This window comes from Lagenorhynchus albirostris, chromosome 20 (assembly GCF_949774975.1).
Source record: "Lagenorhynchus albirostris chromosome 20, mLagAlb1.1, whole genome shotgun sequence".
NCBI classification, from domain to species: domain Eukaryota; kingdom Metazoa; phylum Chordata; class Mammalia; order Artiodactyla; family Delphinidae; genus Lagenorhynchus; species Lagenorhynchus albirostris.
This window is the reverse complement of record NC_083114.1, coordinates 30,554,249-30,572,641: the sequence shown is the minus strand read 5'-3', so window position 1 is coordinate 30,572,641 and position 18,393 is coordinate 30,554,249. Positions and strand designations below refer to the sequence as shown.

General features: G+C 38.7%; 2 protein-coding genes across 11 annotated transcripts in view; one reads left to right on the top strand and one right to left on the bottom strand.

Moving 5' to 3' along the window:
* The window catches only part of TRIM37 (tripartite motif containing 37), a 151,156-nt gene that overhangs the window by 124,324 nt on the left and 8,439 nt on the right, over positions 1-18,393 (top strand). The window contains exon 26 of one of the 10 annotated variants that reach the window (XM_060133970.1): positions 3,615-3,842. The exons of the other annotated variants lie outside the window; for them this stretch is intronic. Coding sequence (XP_059989953.1) covers positions 3,615-3,618 — 4 coding nt within the window. The 3' untranslated portion in view covers positions 3,619-3,842. Of the gene's footprint in view, positions 1-3,614; positions 3,843-18,393 lie in introns of those variants that run through there. 10 annotated transcript variants of the gene reach the window in all.
* The window catches only part of PPM1E (protein phosphatase, Mg2+/Mn2+ dependent 1E), a 192,210-nt gene continuing 179,242 nt past the window's right edge, over positions 5,426-18,393 (bottom strand). The window contains exons 4-7 of the mRNA XM_060133973.1: positions 14,346-14,534; positions 11,823-11,966; positions 11,497-11,590; positions 5,426-6,551 (exon numbers count right to left, since the gene is read on the bottom strand). Of these exons, the coding sequence (XP_059989956.1) occupies positions 5,494-6,551; positions 11,497-11,590; positions 11,823-11,966; positions 14,346-14,534 (1,485 nt within the window). The 3' untranslated portion in view covers positions 5,426-5,493. The remainder of the gene's footprint in view (positions 6,552-11,496; positions 11,591-11,822; positions 11,967-14,345; positions 14,535-18,393) is intronic.

Below are 18,393 nucleotides of genomic sequence, written 5' to 3'. Positions count from 1 at the left end.
GTGTGAAAGGCCCCTGCTTGCACCATGAAGCAGGGCACATCTCATCTGGAGGTTTCATGACGGGGGGTCTTAGGCTCAGCATAAGAGGGATGCTAAACTCAGCTGCTCAGGACGAGAGCACTTTTCTCCTGATCACCACTTAACAGTTTTGGGTCTCAGAGAGGAATTAGATTTGTTTGAAATATAAATTAAAAAGGATCTTCCATGAGATTATTCCTTGGCCAAGCAGAAGTAGGTTTTCCTAAAGTGCAATGGAAGAGTGTTCTTTACTAATTGCTGTTAAAATGACAGACGACAAACTTGTAACGGAAAAAGGAAATGAACAATTAAACACCTTATTTCAGGCAATCATACTTGATAATTTGGTAATTTAGATAAATTTCTATTAAATTCAAATGAGTTCAGTATACTTAGTGGTTTGCTTAATATCTTGCTGTGTGCTACTGCTTCAGAAAGGCATGTTCCTTTTGAACTAAGAATACTAATAGGGGATTTTTTTCAAGTATAAATAATACTTGTAATATTGCTTTTCTTTCATTCCCTGCTTTAGCAAACTCTTGCAAATACATGATTCTTGCAGACCTTCACTTTGTTTTCTCAATTATTCTTTCTTTGGGGTCTATATAGAGTCATACTAAGTACTTGAATGAATTTAAGTAATTAGGAGTTTAAGGTTGTTATAACTATGAAATTAATTTTCTAGGAATTAATGGTGGGGAGAGGAGGGTAAGAATGCAGTGTATTGATTAGGTTTACTTATTTTTCAGGTTTAATGCCATTCCCTTAGATGGAGATGTCTTGTTTTATCAGCTTTATTTCTGTCCCCCACATTGTCCTTTCTTTCTCTTTTTATCTCCTGTTACTCTCTTAAAGCATTCTTCCTGACAGACTTTCAGCCACAATTCACCTGATTATTTCCTTTCTTCCAGTTTGAAACGAAAAGGGGAAAGACTTAAGAAGGGAGAGGGAAGAACTTGGGCTGGACTCAGAGTTTGAAGAATAAAGTAGTTGGAGATTGGCGGAGTCAGCACTTAGCCGTTGGCAGGTCCTGTTCCTCGTTCATCTCTTTTAGGATAACCCGCTGCCCCCAACATTTAAACTGATGGGGGAAACATGTGTAAGATGAGCTATATATCTCTTCTGGTTTTTCTGGGGAGAGAATAACAACAGTTGTAGCAGCACTTAGCAAACTTTCTTTTTAAAATGTTCCCACTTTAAGAGGTTTAGAAAACTGCCACCTCAGGATTTTATTTTCAGCTCTGAGGGAATCACCCTAAATCCCAGCACGAAATACCCTTCCTTTGAATAAAAAAGACAAATGCCTAGTGGTTTTAAGTTGCTGGGTTTTATTAAGATATTGGCAAAATTTCAACATACTTCTTACCTGAATGAACAGTTTTAATAAAATATGAAGGATCACTCATGATTACAACTGAACTCAAAAGTGAGCTGTAGAGAAGATTTATAAATTGATAAATTTGCTTGGTAAGAAAGAAATGATTCACTTCATTTGCTCCACTCCATAGAGAATTCTTTGCAGAGAAATGTCATGAACAAGAGAACAAAGCCTGTCTCTCACCAAAGAGCACCTAGAGTAAGAGGTAACACTGACGTGTCTGTACGTTATTTCATACATCAAAGTTTATCAGAGTATTTTCCTTTTCCAGAACAACTGCTGTGTCAGTCTGGAGCTCCCTATCTTAGTTCATATTTTCTGATTAGTACAATATAGTCGTCTTTAAAACAAGATAAAATGCTGCTAGAGGAAGTAACAATTATTTTTCAACACAGTACCATTTCTGGGAAATAGTCATAACACTGGAAGTATCTTGTTTTGGAAAAAAGCATTTAAGCTATTCACGGGTCAGAACAGAAGAGTGGGTATCATCTGTCCTTTACCGTCATGTGATTTTAAAAGGTGAAAAGAAGCATGTTCTTTTCTTTTTCTAATTTATGATCCAAAGACTAATTCTCCTGAATTACGGTATGACCAAAACTTTTATGGCATTGCTTCGGTGTGAATGATCACTGAGTGAACAAATTATGTTTAAACAAACATTAAAATAATAATTTAGATCACTTTCTCACAAAGCCTCAGCAAGCCTTTGATGGGGAAGGAAGTACTGGAACCACAGCAGTTTCATCTGTAAACAAACACTTAACTTCTTTATGCATCATTTCATCTGCCAGTTGGATGTTGCGCTTCTTACTGGCACAGTGTTCCAACAAAGGAGTATGGTTGTCATGAAGATGCAGCGTGACACTATACCACCACGTTGACATTGTAGTACCACTATAAATGTGGTCAGAATCAGACTCAGTGTTGACATTGACATTGTTGACATTGTCCTTGGAAAAGGTGTTAACTTTCGAGGATCCTCCTAGTTAAATTAAATGCAACAGTAACTTTGTATTAATTCAAGGACAATGGATGGCACTTTTAGGTAAAGAAAAGTTATATACATGTATTTCCACCATCCTTTTCAGTACAGACCTAAATGGGATTAATAGCCCCAGTGTTTGGTGCTGTAATGTTGCTTAACCTCAGATATCCCTCAAAAGTACACATCCAGAAAGTGAACAAAGGAAACCTTTAAATTAGGGAGTGATTCCCTTTGAAACTCACAGTGAATGTACAAGGAGTTTGTATTGACTTCAGTTAGTGACTTGAAGTCTGTTTCCCTAACCAGTACTACACTTTCTTTTTTATATTTATTATTTCCTATTCTAACAAAACTTGAGCAAGCAGACAAGTTGATGCAGATCATGTTAAACTGTAAAAGGGATACTGCCATCTTAAGGACTGAATGTAGAACTTCCACCATCACTAAATTACACAATGAATAAAAGTACAAGACACGTAATTCAGACTGTACCTCAGCATTAACGGTTAATATATATTATATACTTTTATATCTGTCTAATATTTTTACAATCACCAGATACACCATCATTAAATACAAGTTACAGAAATGTGTAGACACCATTAGTAAGAGGGGGGATTATTGCTTACGTCAGCAAGCAGCAGATGAGGGCACAGGATTTGAACTGAAGGGAACTACTTTCTATCACCAGTGGCATTAAGATATAACACTGCATTTCACAAAGCACTGCTTTTTATCTAGTTTATAGAACCAAGAGCAGTATATATCAGACCAATAACCACTACTTTAATATGTATTATAGAATTTTAAAGGACTTACAAGTGGTACCTAACTATTCTATAAATATGCATGTCGTGAACAAATGAATAGTAGTTGCTATTTTTTCACAATATTGGCTTATAACGTGACCACACTAGAACTACTTTGCTTTATTTTCTAGAGGGCTACTGGTATCAGAAATGGAGTTAACACTGCTTATGTAGTTACACCTACAAAATTCAGACCCTTAAAGATGTGGTCTCTTAGTCCCAATTTCATCCAACCATTTTTCCCCACTGAAAAAACCTGTCATTTGTACCTTATTTCCTTTCACCTTCTTTATTCTGATCAAAATCATTAGCAATAGACAACTATAGAAAAATCTTTAAAAAAAAAATTTTAACTTAGCTTAGTGCTTTGGGCTATAATATATACCAGTGTTCTGCTGCCTCTGTTTTCTTGCTTCCTTAGATGATAATTTGATTTGAAACTGACACTGCACCTAATGGGTTGTTAACAAGATCTAGGCTTCCAAAAATGACAGATGTGAGTGAGGTCCATGTATGGGGGTAAAGCATCAGGATGGTGAAAAGATTCTGGTACTGCGGTTGGAGCCATGGGTGCTCCCTCCTTTTCAGCCATGTGTCACAAGACTTGAGAAGAAATGACTTCAAAATAAGGGAAAACGAATACTGAAAATCTCTACTTACATCCAAACTTTAAAAAGTAAGATCTGTAGATTATCAATCTGTTGCTAAAGTGAATCTGTTTTTATTTGTTTGATAGAGCTACACTGGCACCCCAAAATACGCTGCAGTCCTGTTTTTAAGATCCAGGAATCTTAGTCCTCCATTATGAGTCTGGGGAACATAAAGTAATTAGTGTGTTAGTATTAGGTTAAAACAGGATTGCTCAGTGCACGTTTCCCAGCAAGAGCATTTAGCACCTCCCAACAGTATGAGGGAGTGAGCCCTGCAGCAGGCAGCTCCTGTGCATTGGCGTGGCTGCTCCATGCTCGACTGGGGGAGGGTAAAATGTCACGTGGAGACACGATTCTCAAAGGATCAGGCTGCCTCACTGAATGAATCTGATTATTAGTTTATTTGCCGCCTCTAGTTGCAGATATGGTTCTGACTTGAAACTGTAGAAATGACAAAAAGCAGACAATTTCAGAGTATCAAATGTAAATAAATATTGAAAAGAGAAACGTGTACTATTTGGTCTGACGCTGCAGGACTCAAATTTACAACTAAACAGACCTCAGCTGCAGTAATCTGCATTCTCCTTTGCACTTGGCCTCTGGGCTCACTTTAGGCAGTACTTTCAGCCTCTTCCACACCAATTATTTCATTCCCTTGGGGGAAACAATTTTATAGAAGTTAAAACTAATATTTTTCATTCTCCAACACCACTTTTTATTTGATCGTAGTACATGCCTTTGCTGTCTGAACTTTTTTTTTTTAAGAAAAAGGCAGAAAAAAATAGAAATACTATTTGATTTTCTTTTAAAATGGCAACTTGATTCTAGTATATCTGTACCTGAAATCATCTCCATTAAAGAAGTTTTACTTCTGAGATGAAGGTACAGTGAAAAACACATTAGCATCATAGGTTAAAACCAATTGACAGCAGTCTTCTAAAAAATAATAATAATTCCGTCAAAAGCACCATAACAGGTTATGAAACTCCCAAATAGCTACAGCCCTAGGAAATACTTTTTAATTCAAAAAATTTTCATTGTTGGTCTTCTATGTTACAGGAAAAAATTAGTGAATCTGTTCGACTATATACCACCTCACAAGTCTGAGAATATGACATTTTTACACTAGTTTTCTACTTTCATTGTTACCAGTTAAAACCCATGTGGCTTTTAGCCTTTTACCTACCAAAAAAGGGGAGGGGCTTTCCCTTATAGTCCCCAGTCTTTTGAGGAACATTCCCCAACTAGATCTAATTCTGCATTAAGTTTTCCAGAGATCTATTAGGCACATCAGAACAGATTTCACCTGCTGTGAGATTTCAACACTGTATCTCCTGACTGAAATAACCAACTTGCAAGCTTCCACTAGTGACGTGAAAGGGTCATGGGGTGGGGGTGGTACGTAGGTACAGAGACACGTCACTGGGACCAGGTGTATAATTTCGCGAGTGAAACCGCCAGTACGTTTTTATTAGACTGAAAACACTGTAGTGAGTTTCCTAGAGATCTATTTACATTTAAGAGTTGAGCCATCCATGGCTCATAATGAAGCACACAATATTTCAGAAATGTCTACCTTGTTTCTACTCTGATAGTGATGTCTTTACTGGGGGAGAGCTAGCTAGCCTACTTTAAAGAGAAGGTTATTTATTATATTTTAAAACTCCAGGGAAGAGCTGGGTATGGAATAGCATTACTCTTTTTAAGCTTCCCCATCATGTTTTCACTGTACCCTTTCCAACTGTTTTGTCTCCATGGCAGAGAACTTCTTAACATCCTATTTCTCTTCCCACTTCGAATAAGTGAGGACAGGCTAGTGCCTGTTTTGTGGGAAGGCTCTCGAACAGAGAGAAAAGAATAAAACTTTGGATTAAATCTGAATCCGTGCCGCCTCTTTGAGAAGTGGTAGTGTAAACGATACAATCTAGAAACTCTCTTTCCCAGGAATTTGAACTGTTCATTTTCCAACCTAGAACAAACAGGAGAGAAGCTCTCCATTCTGCATATCTGCTGCCCTGTTGAACCCAAATTAAAAGAGGGAAACTCTCCAGCACCACTCCGTTCAGGCAATGATGATTGAACTGATTTTTTCTCCATTATTAGCTCATTAATAAAATTTGCCTTCTTTGGTGCACCAGGACCAAACCTCTCAACTGGCGGCAAAAACTGGGCACTGTGAGGTTTGCTTGCTTCTATTTGTGTGAGATCTAGGTAGCCTGGGTCTTCCAGCACGTTGACTTGGGACCCTGGGCTCAGGCTAGTTCTATCAGTGAACGAATCCACACGCCCATCATAGCCTAGATCGGCCGGTGCTGAGCACTGGTGCTGAGGCCAAGGGCGTTTGCACTCTCCATGATTCTCCTTATCATCCCCACCATCTTCTTGCCCTCCTTGAAAAGAGTTCTCTGTCCAATCTGATTCCTCACTAACATTTACAGCTTTGTTCATGTCCCTCAGGAATACCACAATAACAGTGATGTTATCACTTGACCCAGCATCACGAGCTGATGCCACTAATTTGTGGGCAACCATGCTGCTGTCTCCATTATTCTCCTTCAAGTGATCAGACACAACTTTCACTGCCTCATCAGGGTTCACGGTGTCATAGAAGCCATCACAGGCCAGAATGAGGTAGTCTTCAGTTCCATCCAGAACAGTAGAGGCAGAATCTGCATCCCCACAGATATATGGCTTATGTTCAGCATCTCCTGTGGGCATTAGAAAATAGGTCAGATTTTGGTTTATCTTGCATGTAAAAACGTTTATGGCCAGCTCAAATGGCCTAAGCAGAGAAGGGTGCTCTGTTGAGGGAACAGTATCAGCAAAGACACAGAGGTAACTGTTAGGGAGTAATTTGTACTTGAATACTGAGTGCTTGGAGTGGCAACAGACTGGAGACCTGGGGCCCAACTAAGCTAGGTTTCTGTCACCAGATTACTGAGATAATTCATCATCTACAGAGCATTCTGGAACTTTCAGATCCAGAGCACTCCAGATCCCTTGCTTGTTTATATTCGTTGTTTTCCTTTAGTACTTGGAGAGAGCCTTAGCAAACAGGTCCTTTGCCTGTTGGGTAACCAAATAACATTACTACAAGGGATACTCATTTACTTCTTTACATAAAAAACATGGAGTATTGAGCAATAGTTCCTAGTTTAGGGTATCATAATTCATTGGCAAACAGTAGTTTAAAAAATTTTTTTTACAAAATGCTTTATCATTCTTAAAGTGGTAGCATATAGCTTAGTGGTTAACAATGCAAGCCCTGGAGTCAGACTGCCTGCATCCGGATCTCAGCACTTGTTACTTACAAACCCTCTTCAATTACTGTCCATTTTATTGTACTAAAACTGAACTATCTGATTAGGGGAAGATAAAATGAAGTTACATATACTTACTTAAACGATGTGGCCATATTGTCACTGTTTCTGGTATCTGTTATAGGTTCTCTCCTACCCAAGTAAAGTTCTCTCCAATATTTCACATCCCTGTTTAATCCTCAAATAGGCCCAAAAAGCTCAATGGGAACCCTATGGATAACTCTGCTAGAACCACTGTGGGCCACATACCCTATCGAGCAGGCTGCATGACGGGACACCCTGAACAACAGATACTTACTTAATATTTAATTACCTGGGCTAGTTTATCTACAAAGTAAGAAACTAGTCTTTTTCACAGACTAAGGTAGCCAGAACCATCTTCCTCAAGTATGGTTTTGATTTCGTCAACTTCACTGCTATACTATGGCACCTCCCAGTAGCCTGTTAAAGCTAATTAAAACTTCCAATCAGGCTTCCCTGGTGGCGCAGTGGTTGGGAGTCCGCCTGCCGATGCAGGGGACGTAGGTTCGTGCCCCGGTCCGGGAAGATCCCACATGCCGCGGAGCGGCTGGGCCCATGAGCCATGGCCGTTGAGCCTGCGCGTCCGGAGCCTGTGCTCCGCAACGGGAGAGGCCACAACGGTGAGAGGCCCGCATACCGCCAAAAAAAACCCAAAAAACAAAAACAAAACTTCCAATCACTGGGGATTCAGTGTCCTCCACCAATCCACTTTACTAAATTTCCCCATTCCCTACTCCACCTGACTGTATTATTATCATCATTATTTTCTGAATTCCAACTCTAAAAATAAATGTGTTCTGAGTCATACTGTTCCCAAAAATCTTAGTGCTTCAATTAAAAGGCTACTGCAACTGTTAGGTTGGAACAGAACAGACAAGATCTGCACAGAGAAAATGATGCCAGAATTCTGGCTTTTCACCTGATCTACTGTTGGATGTCAAATTCATGACACTCTGCCCCCAAATTTGGTGGGAGGGCATGACTATCCATTTCATTGTAGAAATGGCAACATCCTTTTGTCTAAAACTTTCTCCATATGCTAGATAACATGTGCCTCTTGTCAACTTTGGATCATAAATCTGAAGGGCTCATGGGGAGAAACAGTTGAAAAGCGTTGTATTTTTAAAGTGTTAAGTGTTATTTACTTTCTAAGCAGAGTTGAACTCTGCTCAGGAGTCCTTTTTCTTTTTTTTTAATTAATTAATTAATTTATTTATTTATGGCTGTGTTGGGTCTTCATTGCTGTGCCCTGGCTTCCTCTAGTTGCGGCGAGCGGGGGCTACTCTTTATTGCGGTGCATGGGCTTCTCATTGCGGTGGCTTCTCTTGTTGCGGAGCACAGGCTCTAGGCGTGTGGGCTCAGTAGTTGTGGCTCACGGGCCCTAGAGCGCAGGCTTAGTAGTTGTGGCACACGAGCTTAGTTGCTCCGCGGCATGTGGGATCTTCCCGGACCAGGGCTCAAACCTGTGTCCCCTGCATTGGCAGGCAGATTCTTAACCACTGCACCACCAGGGAAGTCCCAGGAGTCCTTTTTCTTGTCCTTATTTAGCCCCTATTTTATTCCATGAGCTTTCCAAATCTTTCTCACATTCTTCAACTCTTTCCAATTAAGTTACTGGATTTTGGTAGATGGCCTAATTTCCTACTTCAAAGAAAATTAAGTTTATCAGGCCCGAATTCCCTCAATTCCTCCCTCCAACTTAAAACAAATCTTTAGTGCTTCACCTATATCCACAACCATTTTCTATTTTCAAAATTCTATGACTTGACCTCTGCAGCATTTGACCCTATTGACTACATACTCCTAGAAATCCCCTTCCCGAGCATCTGTGATACCCCATTTCTATGTCTCTGATCCCTTCCTGATTTTCTTCACTGGCTCCTTCACTTAAAATCACCAAAAATCGTTGTGTGCTAAGACTGTGCCAGGCAGGGTTCTAAGTGTGGTGTATGTATTATGCCATTTAATACAGAAACTCTATGAGTTAGATACTGTTACTATTCCTGCTTTACGAAGGGACAAACAGATACAGGGAAGTGCGGTAAATTTCTCAAGACCCACAGCTGGTAAAGTGGCAGAGCCAAGATACAAACCCAGAGAGCATGACTTCATGTTATTCTACAAGTAATGAGTCTCATCCTTGGTCTCTCTTCACACTAAATATTCCTGGGCAATGTCATCCATTCCTGTAGTTTCAACTAATACACACACACACACACACACACACACAGACACACACACACACATCACTTCACAGGTTGCTAATATTATTGCCAAAATGGGGTGAATTCCCATATCTCTAACTCAGAACTCTGCTCAGGTCCAGATCTGTATTTCCAATTACATATAAATTATCTCTTCCAAGACATCCCACAGGCACCTAGAATATAAAATATGTCCGAAATGAACTCATTATCTGCCCTCCTCCCCACTCCCAAACTGCTGCTGCTGCTTTATTACAAATGTTTTATCGTCTTCTCAGTCACACAAGTCCGAAACCTGGAAGTTAACTTTCCTCTTCCCCCACAAACTGTCGTTTCTGTCTCAGCAATTTATACCCTCCTCTGTATCCCTTTTTTAGCTGTCCTATCTCTGAAACAAGTTGTATCAACAGCCTCCTGAATGACCTCTCATCTAGGCTTTCTACTCTAGTTCGTCTTCCATAAATACAAACCTGACCACATGGGCCCTCGTCTTATTCACCTGACGAAGTCCAGACACTTAGCCTGGCATTTAAGCCCCTTTGTACTCTGGTGCCAACACTTATCTCTTCCCACTCCCACCCTCTGCCCCAGCCTCCTGCACTTGTCACTGTTCCTAAAACAAGACATGCCCTTTGAGATGCCCATGTGTTTGTATTTGCCATACCTGGGATGTCCTTCTCTGCATACTATCCTCCATGTCCACTTCAGAAGTCACTTCCTCTATGAAGTCAGCCTGGTTTTCTCTTAGATTGTCACTTATTCAAGGACATTCTTTCCCTGCTTTTCCCCCTTGTGTCATATTTTTAGAAGCAAGAAATGATAAGTATCCTCTAGTATAAAGTTGGTTCTATAACAAGCATTAAAGTTACTTCTAAATACTCGGACAAAGATCAAGAGAAGAGGTCTTTGGTTGGAGTTGTCAAAAATAATTCTATTTGAGGGTGTGTTTTAGAAATCAGAAATTTCTCCCTTTTGGCCTTATTCCAGAGTTCCTAATAACTCCCTCAGTCTAAGGTAAAGCCAGCTCTCAGTTTTTCAAGAGGTACTGCAGAATCTTTGAGCTTCCTCCTTCTCTCTCAGCCTCTGCTGCTCCCATTTGGGCCACTTCACAGCTTGCCAGCACCTTCCCAAAGAGTAGGAGGGAAATCACATCAGTGGTGAAACTGAAATCAGTCCTTTGAGATTTTGTTAATGTTCCTGGAATATTTTGGTAATGATAAGCAAAATTTGGGGATTAGACCTCAATTCCATTTGTCCATGTTATCCCTATGTCAAACTACTTCATTTATTTAGGAGGCAGTGACTGAGAACTGCAGTTTATATGCATATATGCATACCACCCATATAGACACATGCACATTGATTTGTTCTTTTTAAAAACACATAAAGTGGAGCTGAGCCATGAAGCCTAAAGCAACAGACCCAGGTGCAAAAGTGAAACAGACAGAAACAGTACTATAGCCCAATTCTTTGAACTACACCTTTGCATTCTGTCCAAACAGCTTAGCTGTTTACTCTCTCAATTTTAGACAAAGAGTTTTATCGACTTCCCCTTCTTTTAAAGAATTTAGGTCCAGGGAAGCAGATTCGCTGAAACCCCAGGGTTATCTGACAAATTACTATATTCCACATACAGTAAAATTAGTTTTCTAATTTTAATATAGTAAAAATTGTTTTCATCTAAAAAACACATTATTTGTGTTATTTTAGAATTCATTGAAAAAATTAAAGATATAAGCAAGGTAAAATATGGGGGGGAAGCTTCTATTTTATGGAAAGTACTGATTTAAGCTAAGTATGACCCAAAATGGAATGAAAATCACTGTGGTTTTAAGCAGATTTGTATGCTAAAGATTAAAGGCTTCCATTAAAAAAAGAAACTTGTAAGAGAACATTTCTTAATATAGTTCTTTTAAGAATGGAATTTATATAAATGAGTAGGTTAAATAATTAATTAAAAGAAGCATTATCCAAATGTTATTTTAAACAGTAATAAGCACTCTGAAAATCTGTTATCTTCTCAGGTTCCCTTGTTGTATCAGATTAATATAAGACAGTGTCCTGGTAAAGGAAGTTTGGAGAAACAAAAATTAATCGGTTTTTCCTACCAATAGCTCTGGAGACCGACAGACTTCCATTCACCCTCCAGGCACCAAACCAGACTACACAACCTCCAAGGGCCTCAATTCGCTGCTTTTCGTCCTGTACAGTAATGTAATAGAAAGAAGCAAATAACTGGATTCAGGATTTATTCATCTACCTTAACAGTAAACAACAGATACAATACTCATCAGCTTCCTGGAAAGGGTTCTCTTTATTTTTCCTTTGGAAGGTGGGCATGGTTACTGAGATAATGGTGATAATTGTAAGTGAAAATCCGTGACTAGAAGACTGCCGTTGTGGCACGTGCCCTAACAGAACAGACCATACTTACCTCTCTGTCCGGTTTGTGTGGCTTCATTAGTTCAACAGCTTGGCCCTTTCTCACAAGCATAACCTGGGAATCACCTACCCAGGCCACATGTAGCATGTTGCCTCTGATAAAAGTCACCACTCCTGTGGTCCCGCATCTTAAGCTCTGAAAGTAATTTAAATAAGAGTCACTAAAAATAAGTAGACAGCAAATTCTCATTGAGAAGCAATTTATAGGTAATACAAACTTTTCAGTTGGAAGCTAGACTACTAATAACTCGATTTCACAAATAGCACTTCCCATTTCTCAATGCATTCTTATGTGCTTGTATGTATTTATATGTGCACACACACATACAGATCCATTTTATCTGTGATATGCAAGGCAGAGACAATTATCAATTCCATTTTATACACAGGTACTGTGGCAGGTTATGTGACTTGCCCAAGATCAGGTAACTGATTAGAAAAGAACTGAAATTTTCTCCTCCTAGTCCAGTGCTAAGCCACTATATCAATCCTTAGAGTAAAGATTTCCATACTCTGGTCTCTGTTTTGTTCAGGGGGAGAGTCCTGGCTTCACAAAATAACATACAAAGCATCTGGTGTGTACACAACAAATGCTTCCATACTCTGGATATTAAAACAGGAGCCAAGAGATTACATACATCCCCTGGAGTGCTAAGTTGCTTGTACCTTTAAAAAACAAAAATAAAATCTCCTACAATAATTTTAGGGACCTTTGCTTTCAGAACATTGTATAAAAAAACAAACAGCCTGGAATTTCATCACAATAGCTCAGTACCACTGTACTTAATGTACTTGATACTACTGTCCTAAAATGACATCTCCATTTGACATGAGTCACTACCAAACGAGCATGACTTTCTGTTACTAAGGACTTGGCCTAAATTAGAACCAATGCGTCAAGATGGTAGAAGGCCCCTTGTATCCAATAAGAAAACAACTTCTCATTTTCCCTATATAGGGAAAGTTTGTTATAAATCCTCACCCACCAATAAAATGTCTTCCCACACAGAATGTTCAAAACCTCAGCCCCCTGGAACACACGATAAAGACACTTCAGTACATATGCCCCTGAGAGAACAGGAGGCAGGGCTGCTGCACAACAGGAATAGCTACTTTCTTCCCAGCAGTTAGCAGCACATGGAAGCACAAGGAGGAAAGTAACTGCTGAGACAAACCTAAATTATTCACGAGAACTGTTGGCAAGACTAAGAGACACTAGGATCATTGGCAAAGCAAATGAGGTGAACACGGTCAGAAAAAAAAGCCATGATTTTGAGGACACAGAGTCTAAAAGGGATAGAACGGAGGATGAAGAAGACAAGGTGATTCTCTTAGTTTCACGTTCATGATTTACAGATCACCTCTCAGGGGCCAGGTCTTGTCCTCAGTCAGAATGATGACAGCCGGCAGCTCCAAGACAGGCAGAACCAAGCAATGCCGGACCTCCAGAGACTGGCAAAGTCTGAGGTCAACAACTGTATTTTGTCTTCTAGCCCCACCTCTATTTGCAGACCACAGTGGTTACTATTGTTGGATCTGCATATTAATCTAAACCTGGGGTGCAGGTGGGGAGATAGAGAATATTGCCCTTGCTTAACACCAAGTAGTTCTGAATTATTGCTTCATTAATTCCAAACCCCACTGTTGCTGTGTAGCATAACCATGAGATCAAAGAAAAAGATTCAGTGATTACCCTGTTCTCTCCAAGTCCATTTCAAAAAGAGTTAATAATGTGTAAGTCATAGGGCAGGAATCTTATTTTCTGTGTGTATACAATTCTGCAATTACTTTTTAAAATTAAAAGTTATTCTCTTTCTGTTAGTCCCTAGTTGGAAATGAAGATAGAGTCCTGTAGTTAATTGTGTACCAATGCCCAGAATGATAATAGATAAAAATTTTTACTTTTAGATCTTAATTTAGAGCCCCTGTCGTTCATTCAGAGTAAAACCTTAGGTCTGATTAACCTTAAGAAATTAGGACATGAGTTCTGACCTTTCTTCCTGTTAAGAGAAAATCAGTTCAAGGATCATCTAAGGATTTACTCTCTCCAAACAAAACTTTGTTCAAGAGATACACAGCAAAACACTGCCGACCCATTTAGAACCAGCTGTATCGAGAAATCCCAGCTTCTGTTTCTCTTTTACAGACCACTGTTTTAATCACCATATCCAGATTTTGTCAGCAAAAGTCTGCTTAGAGAGATGGTCCTGGTGTGAACCTGACAGGCAATGGTGAATAAGATAAAAGTCACCTGCCAAATCCAGCAATGGACTGGCTTTCTAGCAAATTATAGCTTGGGAGTTTCTATACAGTACATCCTAGCACCCCACTAAATCTATTCCTAAAGAGAGAGTCAGAACTACAACAATCCAATACTGTGTGTCAAGAATATAGTTTGGAAGAGAGCTTTAAATAATGTCTACCACAAGAGAAAATCCAAAATAGCCTTTTAACCGCAGAACAAGTAGATCTCAGCTAATGCATCATGGCTGGAATTTATGTGGAAACGGCATACCTCCCTGGCTGCCTTCTGTACAAACCGCTCGTCAGTGACCCGGAAGGCCCGGCACAGGGCCTCAGCAGGATCATGGGGGAACATCTCCTGGCGTACTAAGTTAACATGCAGGTGAATGGAGGCATAAATGGCAGCGTCCACTCCCCCATGGCCATCAAACACTGCAAAGTAAGCTTGTTCTTCCTGGTCCTGTCAATAGGAACACAGAAACAGTTAAGGGAGTTAGGTATAGCATGACTCAAATGAGCCAGTCCCCCGCACTGCTACCCATCCTCCTCCACTGCTTTGTCACCCAGATAATGAGACTAAATGTTTCCCTTTTCTGACGTGCCTGATCAAATGCTAAAATACCTGCAACATTAGGGCATCTGTGTTTACACACCAGAACACTGGAACACATCATGCCCAATTAGCTCAGGCTGAAGCGCCCTCTCTCACTGTGAAAGCTGTTGTCTTGTACCATGGAAACCACCTACATACACTGGCTTCAAAGTTGCTGTTATAAGTTGTGGGGAGGGGGAGAAAGAAAAGATATGAGGAGGAATTAAAGCAAAGGCTGTTCTGGATTGAGGATTTTTGTCAAAAGGAAAGTACTTTAATAAAATCAGAAACTGAGAACAATAGGAAATAACTGGCCTTCCAAGCACAAGGCCAATTATGTTAGATTGTTTAAAATACACAGAGAAAATGAGAGCATACACATACTTCTAAACTATAATATCACCTTCATAAATCAGTCATGGTCACACTGTATTCTCACCATAAATAACACAGTCTTGGGCTTCCCTGGTGGCGCAGTGGTTGAGAGCCCGCCTGCCGATGCAGGGGACGCGGGTTCGTGCCCTGGTGGGGGAAGATCCCACATGCCGCGGAGCGGCTAGGCCCGTGAGCCATGGCCGCTGAGCCTGCGCGTCCGGAGCCTGTGCTCCGCAACGGGAGAGGCCACAACAGTGAGAAGCCCGCGTACCACAAAAAAAAATAATAATAATAACACAGTCTCTAAATTGGTTACCCAAACTTGAACCACATCAGATGTCTATGTCTTTACCTAATCCCCTAATTCAAGATGTAGCTTCACATTTCCTAGCTCACCCTCTGCTTGAAGCCCTGTGGCAACTGCCAGAAGAGAGTCTTCCAAACCTGTGATTTGTCTTGACAACGGAAGCCTAATCACAAGAGTACCTTTAACTCATTAAGTACTTAGTTTTTTCTTTCTCTTCAACTCAAGTGTTTAAATCTCAGCTCTGGCTCACTTAGGAGATCTGTAACTCACTGAACTCTCAGAGTTCTGGGCTCCTTTTAGGCAACACTATGTAATAATTTTCATTTGGAAGCTTTGACTTCTTCCTTGGGCTCTTGGAGAGTTGAGTCCAGGCCCTGTCATTCAAAGTGAATAAAATATACAAAGTAAAGCATATAATTTTCTTGTGCTTGTTTTTTCATCTATTAGGTAGGGACGAGTTGGTATCTCATGGGGATTTGGAAGGACTACTAAAATATACTAAACAACAGGTATATTTGGGCTTTGAAAAAGTTCTTTTGAAACGAACTATTACATTTACAAAAGTACCAAATAGAAATGTCCATAGAGTAACGATACAATCTAATATTATGAAATCTATATCTAATACAGATTATTACAACTAGTTAATTTAGCAATATAATCAAACCATCTATAATGCCACTGAAGATGACATTGATAAACAGAACTCTTTAGAAAAAAACTCTGACATGTAGAATTTCTACCTTGTACTAAAGAAGTACTCATTTTTCGACAAGGGGGTAATATCCAAACTATATTAAAATATATATAATATGTTAAAAACATTAAATATATAAAATATAAATATTTTTATATTTTATAATATAAATATTATATAATATTTAATATATATAATATATTAAATATAATATAAAATATTTTATAAATATAACTATTTATATATATATATAAATAGTTCATACGAGTCAATATCAAAAAAACCCAAATAACCCAATCAAAAAAAATGGGCAGAAGACCTGAACAGACATTTTTCCAAAGAAGATACACAGATGACTAACAGGCATATGAAAAGATGCTCAACATCGCTAATTATCAGGGAAATGCAAATCAAAAGAACAAAGAGATATCACCTCACACCTATCTGAATGGCCATCATCAGGAAGAACACAAGTAACAAATGCTGGAAAGAATGTAGAGAAAAGGGAACCTCCTACACTGTTGATGGGGATGTAAATTGATGCAGCCACTGTGGAAAACAATATGGATGTTCCTCAAAAAACTAAAAATAGAACTACCGTATGATCCAGCAATTCCATTCCTGGGTATATATCCAGAAAAAACAAAAACACTAATTCAAAAAGATACATGCATCTCAATGTTCATAGCAGCACTATTTACAATTGCCAAGATAAGGAAACAACCCAAGTGTCCATCAATAGATGAGTGGATAAAGAAGATGTGAAATAGATATATATTATCCAGCCATAAAAAAGAAATTCTGCCATTTGCAGCAACACAGATAGACCTAGAGAATATTATGCTTAGTGAAATAAGTCAAACAGGGAAAGACAAATACTATGTGATATCGCTTATATGTAGAATCTAAAAAATAAACCAAACAAACGTATATAATAAAACAGAAGCAGACTCACAGATATAGAAAACAAACTAGTGGTTACCAGTGGGGAGTGGGAAGAGGGGAGGGGTGAGATAGGGATATAGGATTCAGAGATATAAACTACTATGTATAAAATAAAAAAGCAACAAGGATATATTATATAGTACAGGGAATTATAGCCATTATTCTTCTAATAACTTTTAATGGAATATAATCTGTAAAAATACTGAATCATTATGCTGTACACTTGAAACACATTATAATGTAAATCAACTATACTTCAATTTTTAAAAAGGGATAAAGAGATGTGGTGTGTATGTATACACATACACACACACACAAAATAGAATAGTACTCAGCCATAAAAAAGAATGTAATTTTGCTATTTGCAACAACATGGATAGACTTGGAGGGCATTAGGTTTAGTGAAACAAGTCAGACAGAGAAAGACAAATACTGTATGTTATCACTTGTATGTGCAATCTAAATAAAAGAAATGAATATAACAAAATGGAAATAGGCTCACAGATACAGAGAACAAACTAGTGGTTACCAAGGGGAGAGGGAAGTGGGTGGGGGCAATGTAAGGGTAGGGGATTAAGAGACACAAATGACTATATATAAAATAAATAAGCTACAAGGATATAATGTATAGCACAGGGAATACAGCCAATATTTTATAATAACTTTAAATGGACTATAATCTATAAAAATTTTGAATCACTATATTGCACACCTGAAACTAATTATAAATCAAAATACCTCGATAAAAAATTCTTATTTAAAATAAATAGCAGTAAATTTTTTTTAATGTACTCATTTTTAAATAGCTCAATTGGCAGGATAAGGGTAAAATTGAAAAACTGCATGTCCAAGCAGTTTTTTTGGTTTTGGGGTTTTTTTGAATTTTTGAATTTTATTTATTTTTTTATACAGCAGGTTCTTATTAGTTATCCATTTTATACAGATTAGTGTATATATGTCAATCCCAATCTCCCAATTCATCCAAGCAGTTTTTAAATGATGAGTGGGCTGATATGGGATCATCACAAAGAGGAAGAGGGCAATAATAGCTTTATGTGGGCATGAGAATGTAACTTTAAACAATGTGAGATTGGTGAGGAGATTCTTAAACAATATAACATCAGAAGAAACAAAGGAGCCAAGTGGATCTCTTTAAAAAAAATACTGATGTCTTCCCTGTTATAAAGATAATGTATGTCTATGGAAGCAACTTAAATGTCCATCGACAGATGAATGAATAAAGAAGATGTGGTATGTGTGTGAGTGTGTGTGTGTAATGGAATATTACTCAGCCGTAAAAAAGAATGAAATAATGCCATTTGCAGCAACATAGATGGGCCTAGAGATTATCATACTAAGTGAAGTCAGACAGAAAGACAAATACCATATATCACTTATATGTA